General features: G+C 38.2%; 1 protein-coding gene across 2 annotated transcripts in view; it reads left to right on the top strand.

The window, feature by feature from the left end:
- The first annotated feature begins 26 nt into the window (after window positions 1-26).
- The window catches only part of LOC106876434 (cytoplasmic aconitate hydratase), an 89,388-nt gene continuing 77,013 nt past the window's right edge, over window positions 27-12,401 (top strand). For both annotated transcript variants that reach the window (XM_089365931.1, XM_052974608.2), the window contains exon 1: window positions 27-75. In XM_089365931.1, the coding sequence (XP_089222057.1) occupies window positions 48-75 (28 nt within the window). In that variant the 5' untranslated portion in view covers window positions 27-47. The remainder of the gene's footprint in view (window positions 76-12,401) is intronic.

The following is a 12,401-nucleotide window of genomic DNA, read 5'->3' as shown; positions in this document are numbered from 1 at the left end:
TTCTTTATTAACTGCGGTTTTCTAGTACATGGCTAGCATCTGTGACCATGGCTAGCAGCAATGACGAACATGTGGGTAAGTTATCAATGTTATCTACCTTAATATTTTATTCTTACATATGTATTTGGATTATTGTTTGTTCATTTGGATATTTAACTGATACTTAAACATTATTTAGCTGTGATCGTTATATCTTACTGGCGCCCTCTCACTGTCTCGTTCTCTTTGCTTCTGTGTATGTACAAATCGAGTGTTTAGCCATGGAAGAGTGAAGGCAAATCTAGTTTGTAGTATTTAAGCCAAGGTTATCTTATCAGAATTTTATAAATAATAATAATTATCGAAATCAAAGATAATAGCGACTGACATCACTTCGCCTTTAAACTACATTTATCTCCACGTAATGTATATATATATACATACAAATATATATGATTGTTATTGAAACCCCCTCCTCCACCATAAATTTCCACTGTTATACGTCGTCTAATCGTCTAAGAAACACTATTTGTGTTCGTATTATTGAACCTTAAATAACGACAGAAGTCGTTTATTAGAAGATCTGCAAAAATATCTCTAGAAATCTCTAATTACGCTGTTTGTTTCATATATTCTATGATTAATTCTTTTCGTCTTTATATTATTAATATGCGAAACAAATTTTGTCTGTTTTAACACTGACAATCTAATAAAATTATTGATCACTTTATTAATGAAATTCGTTCATGGAACAATTTACATTTTGTTTTTAATACACATTTAATTCTAATTTAAGTTAGATTTGTTTTGTGTTCGTTTTTAGCAACCCTTCCTTTGCCAAATATTAATTTTGTTTTAATTACTAAAATTTCGAGAGCATTGGGAGTTGTTTTAATTGAAATTAATTAGAATATCAGTAATTTTTTTTTGTAACTTACATCATTGATTTCTTTTAGATAATTGTTATTTAAAGTTAGCTTTTTAGTTTTGTAGGTGAGCTGATTAAAATAACACCCACCCAAACTGATTCGATATATTTATTAAATGATGTTCTCTTATAGTGAAACGTAGGCGAATTTTATTTACTGTGCTGTGACAAATGATATTTCTTAAGAGCAAATGTCGTTCCTTGGTAGAATTTGGATAATCTCTTTTAGCCTGATATTTTGTATATTTTTAAAATATTTCTTCCCAATCACGTGAATTTTCACATTATTCAATTTGCGTCTCCAATTAAGTAATGTGAACAAAGACTCTTTTCAAGTAGGAAAGAAATAAAGAAGTTATATGATACTAAGGAAGAGAAAAGTATACAGTATTACATAATTTAGCTTGTAATATTTTTTAGCTGTTGTGTGGTGGTTGTGGGTCATGTTCATATACACACAGAGAAGTTATTCTTAACAGACTAATCACTTCACAATGGCTTCCATAGGGACCGATGCACAGCAGATATGAACCTTGTTCCAAGGCAGCTTCACAAGAAAGGCAAAATCTACAACAGGAGCTGTTCATTGCATTTGGGGATGTTTCAAAACACGATTAAGTGGGAACTTCAGTTGGGTGTTCTCAGCAAGTAGCCCAAATTAGCAAATCTTTTATACCAGTAATGCACGGAGATGCTATTCTCAATTCTCGCGCGATGGCACCAGGTTGCATGCCAGCTCCTACATAATTTAATAACGTTTGTCATTTGAGTGAAAACAGTGGTACAAGTCCTTATAAATTTTTATCTTGAGACGAAGCTGTCTATCAAGTAAAGGCTTCAGCTCTCCACAATCTTGGTTCAGAACTAACCTTTGAATTACAGAAAGCTAATGACTACTCCAGCCTCACACTTTGGATTCCCTGCAAAACACCATCTTAGTAGCTTTTTAAAAGAATAGGTCTTATACTTAAGGTTCAGAAAACAAGCATATACATATAAATATATAATATATATATATATATATATATATATCTTATATATATATATGTGTGTGTGTGTGTGTGTATATATATATATATATATATATATATATATATATGTATGTATGTATGTATGTATGTATGTATGTGTGTGTGTGTGTGTGTATGTATGTATATATATGTGTAGTGTAAATAATACATATATATATATATATATATATATATATACACACATATTTAAGAGTAAGAGTATGAAGACAGGGAGAGCCCCTGGCCCATCAGGAATCATTGCAGAGATGCTCAAAATATCTGGCAGTGTCGGCTGTAGCCTAGTCACCCGTATTGTTAACCAGGTGATACAAGAAGGTGTCATACCCAATGACTGGTGTAGCAGCACCATAGTCAACTGCTACAAAGGTAAAGGTGATGCTTTAGATACTAATAATTACAGAGGCATCAAGTTGTTGGATCAGGTAATGAAAGTCACGTAGAGGGTCATAGCCCAACTAATTAGGGAGAGAGTCAGTGTAGATGAGATGCCAGGCAAAAGCACCACTGATGCTATATTTCTGGTAAGACAGCTGCAGGAGAAATACCTAGCCAAAGATAAACCTCTGTACCTAGCTTTTGTTGACATGGCGAAAGCCTTTGACAGGGTCCCCCGATCCCTATCTGGTGGTCAATGCGGAAACTAGGGATATATGAATGGTTAGTGAGAGCTGTGTGAGTCATGTACAGAGACGTTGTCAGTAGGTGAGGGTTGGCAACAAGTACAGTGAAGAATTCTGGGTAGAGGTAGGGGTCCACCAAGGTTCAGTCCTCAGCCCCCTCCTGTTTATCATAGTCCTCCAGGCAATAACAGAGGAATTCAAGACAGGATGCCTCTGGGAGCTCCTCTATGCTGACAACCTTGCTTTAATTGCTGAGTCACTATCAGAACTAGAGCAGAAGTTTCAGGTGTGGAAGCAAAGACTAGAATCAAAGGGCCTTAGAATCAACCTAGCTAAAACCAAAATCCTAATAAGTAGGAAGGTACACAAAACACAAACCCCTTCTCGATCTGTAGAAAAGGTGTAGGTAGAAACTCTATAAGATGTACCCAGTGTAAGCTATGGACACATAAGAGGTGTAGGAATATCAAAGGAAGGTTAACTAGGAAGTTAGTTTTTGTTTGTGGCAGATGTTCAAGAGCAATAAACACTGAAAATGTGCAGAAAACAACTTTGGCCACATTCCAAGGAGAAAAACTAGACTTAGTTGATAGCTTCTGCTATCTAGGTGACCAAGTTAGTAGTGGGGGAGAGTGCGCTGAAAGTGTAGCTGCTAGAATAAGAATAGCCTGGGGAAAGTTCAGAGAGCTCTTACCTCTGCTGGTGACAAAGGGCTTCTCATTCAGAATAAAAGGCAGACTGAATGATGCATGTGTATGAACAGCCATGCCACATGAAACCTGGGCCGTGACTGCTGAGGACATGCGTAAGCTCGCAAGGAATGAAGCCAGTATGCTCCGATGGATGAGTAATGTCAGTGTGCATACTCGACAGAGTGTAAGTACCTTGAGAGAAAAGTTGAACCTAAGAAGCATCAGTTGTGGTGTGCAAGAGAGACGATTGCACTGGTATGGTCATGTGGCGAGAATGGATGAGGATAGCTGTGTGAAAAAGTGCCACACCCTAGCAGTTGAGGGAACCTGTGGAAGAGGTAGACCCAGGAAGATCTGGGATGAGGTGGTGAAGCAAGATCTTCAAACATTAGGCCTCACCAAGGCAATGACTTGTGACCGAGACCTTTGGAAATATGCTGTGCGTGAGAAGGCCCGGCAAGCCAAGTGAGACCATAATCCAAGGCCTCTGCCAGGAGTGTAGCCAGCCCACTTATGCGTACCTTTCCTTCATTGGACACTAAACTCCACTTGCGAAGACCTGTTGAGGCAAGTGAAATCAAAATCAAACCAAATTCGACGACTGGCACCCATGCCAACGTCTCCTTCATTGGACACTAAACTCGGCTTGCGAAGAACTGTTGGGGCAAGTGAAAGCGAAATTGTGATGGCACCTGTACTAGTGGAGCGCTAAGAGCACCATCCGAGCGTGATCGTTACCAGCGTCGCCTTCCTGACACTTGTGCCGGTGGCATGTGAAAAAACATTCGAGTGAGGTCGTTGCCAGTGCCACTGGACTGGCTCCTGTGCAGGTGGCACATAAAATACACCATTTTGAGCATGACCGTTGCCAGTACCGCCCAACTGGCCTTCTTGCCGGTGGCACGTAAAAAAACCCCGCTATACTTTCGGAGAGGTTGGCGTTAAGAAGGGCATCCAGCTGTAGAAACTCTGCCAAATCAGATTGGAGCCTGGTGTAGCCATGTGGTTCGCCAGTCCTCAGTCAAATCGTCCAACCCATGCTAGCATGGAAGGCAGACATTAAACGATGATGATGATGATGATCTATACATACATATGTGAGTCGTTTAAGAGACCATAGTCAAGGAGAAGATGCACTCGTATATCTATCTATATCTTTATACACACACACACACACACATACTCTTCCCTTTGCCAACCCTTACCTGTTTCCAAACAAAGTAAAATTTCCTCGTGGCTAAACACGTTTTTTCACAGAAGACTGAAAATGAACAACATTAATTGTGTGTTGGTGATGCTCTTAACAACCATTGTGTGATGTCAAGACAAAGATACACACACACACACACATATATAAATACAGACAATGATCTTCTTTCAATTTCTGTTTTCCAGATCCATTCACAAGACTTTGGTTAGCATGGGCTATTGCAGAAAGCACTTGCCTAAGTGGGACTGAGCCCAAAACCACATAATTGGGAAGCAAGCTTCTCAACCTCACAGCCAGTCCCACCTCTACTTATTCCCATGCCTGCACCTGTAATTTCTTTATTATTATTCATTGTAAGAGATTTCCTGAAAATAACTCAAGAATCCACTTAATCTCCTTTATAGGCGTAATATTTACTGTAGATTACATCTCAATTGATTTTGTTTGAATCTATTGAAATCATTAATTTGTGTATTTTTGTTCAGTTGATTGCATCATACACACATATGACAAGTCAAAGTTCATTTTAATTTATTAAAGTACTACTGATAGTTTATAAAGAGGAACAGATAACTTGTCAATTGTGCCAATTTTCAAGCTACTCAGATTGTAAATGATAATATTATTTAATAGACTTGCTTAATTGCAATGTATTTTTATATTATGCATTTTGTGAATACAACATTGTAATTAGCTTTTTTAATCACTTGCTTACTGTATTTCTGCAAGTGAAAATTATGTGGGAATATCTGTGTAACTTGGGAAAATGGCAAGTGCATCTGTACGACTTGATTAGAATAAATACAATGGGTATTTATAAATAACATTGGGATTTTTGCTCAGAAAAAGTGATTCATCAGTTATCTCACTGCTATACATCAATGTATTAATGTATATATCAATATTAAGAAATATATTGTACACAAGTTTCTTTCTACTAAATTTGACTCACAAAGCATTGATCATTTCAAGGCTATGCTTGAAGACATTTGTCCAAGATACTACACAGTAGTTTTAAATTCTGAAACTACATGGCTGCAAAGCAATCTTCTAAACCACACAGCTGTCATCGTCATCATCGTTTAACGTCTGCTTTCCATGCTAGCATGGGTTGGACGATTTGACTGAGGACTGACGAACCAGATGGCTGCACCAGGCTCCAATCTGATCTGGCAGAGTTTCTACAGCTGGATGCCCTTCTTAACGTCAACCACTCTGAGATTGTAGTGGGTGCTTTTACGTGCCACTGGCATGAGGGCCAGTCAGGTAGTACTGGCAACGACCACGTTCAAGTGGTGTTTTTTATGTACCACCTGTACAGGAGTCAGTCCAGCAGCGCTGGCAGTGACCTCGCTCGAATATTTTTTCATGTGCCAGTAAGGCGACGCTGGTAACGATCACATTCAAATGGTGCTTTTTACGTGCCACTGGCACGGAAGCCAGTTAGCGCTCCACTGGCACGGGTGCCAGTCATTAAATTTGCGAATTTGATTTGATTTCAATTTCACTCAACAGGTCTTTGCAAGCAGCGTTTAGTGTCCAATGAAGGAAAGGTATGCATAAGTGGGCTGGTTACACTCCTGGCATAGGCCACGGATTATGGTCTCACTTGGCTTGCCGGGTCTTCTCACGTACTGCATATTTCCAAAGGTCTCAGTCACTAGTCATTGCCTCAGTGAGGCCTAATGTTCGAAGGTCATGCTTCCTGGGTCTACCTCTTCCACAGGTTCATTCAACCGCTAGGATGTGGCACTTTTTCACACAGCTATCCTCATCTATTCTCACCACATGACCATACCAGTGCAGTCGTCTCTCTTGCACACCACATCTGATGCTTCTTAGTTCCAACTTTTCTCTCAAGTTATTTAAAGTCTGTCGAGTATGCACACTGACATTACACATCCATCGGAGCATACAGGCTTCATTCCTTGCGAGCTTACGCATGTCCTCAGCAGTCACGGCCCATGTTTCACTGCCATGTAGCATGGCTGTTCGTACACATGCGTCATACAGTCTACCTTTTACTCTGAGCGAGAGCCCTTTGTCACCAGCAGAGGTAAGAGCTCTCTTAACTGTGCCCAGGCTATTCTTATTCTAGCAGCTACACTTTCAGCGCACTCTCCCTCGCTACTGGCTTGGTCACCTAGGTAACAGAAGCTATCAACTACTTGTAGTTTTTCTCCCTGGAATGTGGCCAAAGTTGTTCTCTGCACATTTTGAGTGTTTATTACTCCTGAGCATCTGCCACATACAGAAATTATCTTCCCAGTTAACCTTCCTTTGATATTGCTGCACATCTTATGTGTCCATAGCTTTCACTGAGTACATCTTTACGCCTTTTCTACAGATCGAGCAGCGCCATCTACATGAAGGGATTTGTGATTTGTCTGCCTTCCTACTTATTAGGACTTTGGTTTTAGCTAGGTTGACTCTAAGGCCCTTCAAGTCTAATCCTCGTTTCCACACCTGAAACTTCTGCTCTAGTTCTGATAGTGACTCAGCAATTAGAGCAAGGTTGTCAGCATAGAGGAGCTCCCAGGGGCATCCTGTCTTGAATTCCTCTGTTATTGCTTGGAGGACTATGATAAATAGGAGGAGGCTGAGGACTGAACCTTGGTGGACCCCTACCTCTACCCGGAATTCTTCACTGTACTCGTTGCCAACCCTCACCTTACTGACAGCGTCCATGTACATGGCTTGCACAGCTCTCACTAACCATTCATATATCCCTAGTTTCCTCATTGACCACCAGATACAGATCGGGGGACCCTGTCAAAGGCTTTCTCCATGTCAACAAAAGTCAGGTACAGAGGTTTATCTTTGGCTAGGTATTTCTCCTGCAGCTGTCTTACCAGAAATATAACATCAGTGGTGCTTTTGCCTGGCACGAACCCAAACTGCATCTCATCTAAACTGACTCTCTCCCTAATTAGTTGGGCTATGACCCTCTCCGTGACCTACAGTACCTGATCCAACAACTTGATGCCTCTGTAATTATTTGTATCTAAAGCATCACCTTTACCTTTGTAGCAGTTGACTATGGTGCTGCTACACCAGTCATTGGGTATGACTCCTTTATGTATCACCTGGTTAACTATACAGGTGACTAGGCTACAGCCGACACTGCCAGATATTTTGAGCATCTCTGCAATGATTCCTGATGGGCCAGGGGCTCTCCCTGTCTTCATACTCTTAATTGCTTTATCTACCAAGGTACTGTCAACTCGGATAGCTGGTCCCTCTGTTGGGTCGACATTCAGCAGACTCTCTTTCTCCCTTTCATTTTCTTTATTGAGCAACTTTTCATTGTGGCGTCTACAAACCTCTCTCTTTGCAGCCTTGTTTGGTGCAAATGAACCATCATCCATGTGGACACATTTCTCTCCTACGACATCACGATTCTCTCTCACACACTGTCTTGCAACACGAAATACCTCAAGTCTTTGGTCCCCACGGCGCAGAATATTGACAATTTTTTTCTTATCTGTTTCCCCTCTGGCTAAATAAACCTGTCTCTCAGCTTCCCTTCTGGCATCTGTGCATTTTTAGAAAGACAATTTGTTTCTGGTATGCAAACATATAGGTAATAAATCTGCCTCATGCTTGCTATGGGTTTTCTTGTAAGCTATTATGTGTTGCAACATCTGCTTGGTCAGACTTTCAGTGACTAAATTGATACCTCATCAAAGTCTGCTTGGAGAGGTGGGTGACTTTTGGACACCACCTGATGAAAAACAAAATTTCAAACAGCCATACAATAGTGTGTGTGTGTAAATTAAATATAAGGATAAAATCTATACAAGATATTTTCAAGTAGCCAGCATGTAAAACCAATTAAGTTAAAAAATTAATATGAAGTATATAATTTTTTTAAATACATTATTACATTAAGGGCTGTTACTGTAAGTAAAGCCATATGCTAGAAAGGGATGCTGAAGTCAAACTACTTTATCAAAATATAGACATGCTCTGAAGTTGAGGAAATGAACAAAGAAAAAATTCTTTTAAAAAAAAAGTTCGGTTCCATATCGAAATGATTTTATTTCAACTTCAGCACGTGTGTATATTTGATAAAGTAGTTTGACTTTAGCGTCCCTTTCCAGGATATGGCTTTACTTATAGTAACAGTCTTTAAATATGTGTATACACACACACACACACACACACACACACACACACACACACACACACACACACACACACACACACACGTGCATATACATTTGTATTTACATATGTAAATACATAATACAAAATAAAAGAATGCTCTGATATGACCTTTATAGCATTTTTCTGGTCTCTAGACTTATTTTCTTGCTTGTTGCAAGTTTAACAGTTTCAAAAGTTTAAAGAATGGCACTCATGTTGCACTAATATTTGTCACTAGGAAATTTGATGGGTGAGTAAATTTTGTGTCTTTATGTGTATACATGAATGCATGCATGCAAGTGCATGCAAATCAAAAGGCCTTTTGTTGCAGTGGTCACACACTTAACATAGTTTCCTTTTTCATAAGGGCACACAGAATGTGTCGTATCAGTTAATTAAGCTTCTCTGGTTGCATAAATGTACCATAAGTGTCTGGGAAATACTGCCTTAGTTTTTGTTACATTGGTATAAGCTTTTGTTATCATGAGAATCCATGACAGGAAAGCACTGCTACATTTTTGAAAAGAAAAAGAGAGCAAATGGTGGTTATACTTGATAGTGAGATCGCTGTTAATGTGTGTGTATTGACTTTTTAATGTAATAAGAAACATTAAGTATTATAATTAGAAACACAGTTTGACTGTTAATGTGGGAAACATGTTAAATCTTTCATAATATTGGACAATGATGTGAGGGCAGTATATTTTATACTTGGATTGTGTTGATAATGTATAATTGAAGTTTAAAACCTAAATTTTCTCTTTTTTGGTGGTTTTTTTTTTTTTTTTTTTTGCACTCTGCAAGTCAGCTTGAAATTTACAGTAGGACTTGTAAATATCTGACTAAATAGTTACTGTCTGCCACAGCAGAATTGATACCAGTGCTGGTGCCAGATAAAAAACACTTGTACTGGTGCCATGTTAAAAGTACCAAGTACACTGTGGAGTGGTAGATACTAGGAAGGGCATCCAATCATAGAAACTATTCCAGAACAGACAATGGAGCCTGGTGTGGCCCCTGGCTTACCAGCTCTGACCAAACCATCCAACCCACTCCAGCATGGAAAATGTACATTTGATGATGATGATGATGATGCATATAAACAAAATGAATGCATATTTTGTACTCACTCTGTCTCATATCAACTCAACTTGCATGGACCTACAAAGGGCAAATGTCTAGGTGCTTTCTCCAGATCTAGCACTCCAGATATTCCATGCCTTTGTTTTGAGTAGCACACTGCACATTTTGGCATGCAATTTTTTTTTGTGTAGAATGCAGGGTAGTAATTTGATAATTTTGCATTTCCTCTACTGTTCAATCTCATGTTGGCCCTACAGACATATTAGAACATATTGAAGTTTAATCATTTTTATGTGATGACTGACCCAATTAGTTACAGTTTAGATAATGACTTAACATTTTAAATTATTTGTAATACATGTTAATATTTTCAACATTTCTCTTGGCAATGTCTATGAAATATTCTTTTTGAAAAAGCTCTTAGAATTGAAATTGTTTCTTGACAACAATAAAAATAGCAATGCTATTTTTATTGCTGTCATTTTAATCGTAGAAAAAGAGGGATGCAGCATGAAGAAAACTACAGAATTGTTGAATTTAGGGGAAATGCACTGCAATTCTTAATAGTTGCACTTACAATAGAATAGCAGCAGTGGCAACTGCAGTATAGAAGCATGCACTATCACAGTGCATTACTACATGTCATTTGTTAGTGATTCCCTACTCTTGACAAATGACACTCTTGCACCACTCAGGCGACAACCCTCTAACCCATGGGTCTGTTTGGGTAGTCGTTGCTGGTGAGGGTCTTACAAGGTTGGGGTGCAAATCCTACCCCAACCTCTTTTAGTTGCCTTATATGACATGCAGAGAAAAAGTTGGGTCTATCCTTTTGCATACCAGTCCCCATGGAGCACAATAGCAACATGAAATGAAGTGTTCTGCTCAAGGACACAACATTGCTTGGTCTAGGAATTGAACACATGATCTGGCAATCGTGAGTGCAACACCCTAACCACTAGGCCACATGCCTCCACAAGAGAAGACCTAATAGTTAATTTTAAGGAATAAGTTCATGTGGGATATCTTATTTTAAATAACAAAATTAGACATTGTAAAAATGCATGAAAAGACCATATGATCTCTTAGTTAAAATATGTGTTAATTCTGTTTAAATATTAAAGTTAGGACAGTGAAGACTACAATTAATGTTTTGAACGTTTATAACATGTAAAGAAAATGAATATAATAATGACTTTCTTTAATTCAGCTTCACTCAAACAAGATATACTGGGAAACAAACTCAACTTTTTACTAGTATAATATGTGTTTTGACGTGTTTGTTTTCTTATGATATTCTGAATTTGACAAATTTGTCAAATTAACATTCTTGTATTTTAAAATCTTTATTCCCACTTGTCAGTCATAAAACTAAGATATTTTTGTACTGTCACTTGTGATATTGCTAACCAGTTGTTCTTGACCGCTTCAGCTCTATTTAAGCAGAACTCGCTATGATTAAAAGCATTTTAGCCATGATCATCCTGTCTTCTTGTGTATTTTGCACTATATTGACTCTGTGTATGTGTGTGTGTGTGTTTAAGATGGTTGGCTGCTATTTGTAGCAGGTTGAGTGACCACAGCAGGTCCCTTGTGGGTGGTGAAATATTTTGGAATAAACTTCTCTCGCATCCTTGACATGTTTGTTTCAGTCTGACCTGTGTTCATGTTATTCACATTACAATGCAGAAATTGTCAGAAGAGTGTGACATGATAGTAAAATTAAGGCATGACATAAAAGAAATTCAATGGAAGGAGTGTTTTCACATAAGACCAGTGCAAAAAAGTCAGAAGACAAATAAAGTGTAGCAGGAAAAGCAGAAAAAATATTGGGATGTAGACCCATGTGTAGCATTTGGTGGGATGCACCTGAAAAAAGGTTGTCCATTTAAAAAGCAAAGTGTTTTTGCTGTAGGTTTACAGGACATTTAAAATCACACTGCAAAACTAGAATGATAGGAAAATGGAACAAATGAGAAAAAATAAATAGTTTATCAGCAGAAAAAGTTGTGACTACAACAAACAGAACAGAACTTTCGTGAATGTGAGAATTGAAACCACTAGTGTTAGAATGCAATTAGACACAGGAAGTGACATCACAATCATAAATGAGAAAACATAGGAACAAATTGGTAAACCAAAATTTTGTAGTCCAAACAAAATAGCATATGGTATTACAGGAAGAAAGTTATATTTCACAGGTGAATGCATTTGTAATATAATGTTAAAAAAAATGCGTATGTTTATGTGTAGAAAAAATCCATGAATTTATTTGGCACTAAATGTATGGAGAAATTTAATTTATGGGATACACCCATAAGCATTTTGTGCAGTAACATAAGCAGAACAGTTGAACGAGGTCAATGAACTGAGACAAAAAAATGAAAGAAACTTTCCCAAAAGATTTTTCAGAAGGTTGCACAAAAGCAAAAGCAAGAATTGCTATCAAAGAAAATTGAACACCTATTTTCAAACCCAAAAGGAATGTGCTGTTTGCAGTGGTAGACCAGGTCAATAAAGAACCAGAAAGGTTGGATGGAAAGCCTGAATATAGTTACAAAGATTGACTATACAGACTGGGCAGCACTGGCGGTCTACATAAAAAAAAAATAAGCTAAGAGTGTGCACAGACTTCTCAACCATGTTAAACAACTGTTTACTCACACACAGTTACCCACTACCAAACCCAGAAGAAGTATTTGCTTAACT

Source organism: Octopus bimaculoides, chromosome 18 (genome assembly GCF_046866305.1).
Source record: "Octopus bimaculoides isolate indiv1 chromosome 18, ASM4686630v1, whole genome shotgun sequence".
NCBI lineage: Eukaryota > Metazoa > Mollusca > Cephalopoda > Octopoda > Octopodidae > Octopus > Octopus bimaculoides.
This window is presented reverse-complemented; position numbering and strand designations above follow the sequence as displayed.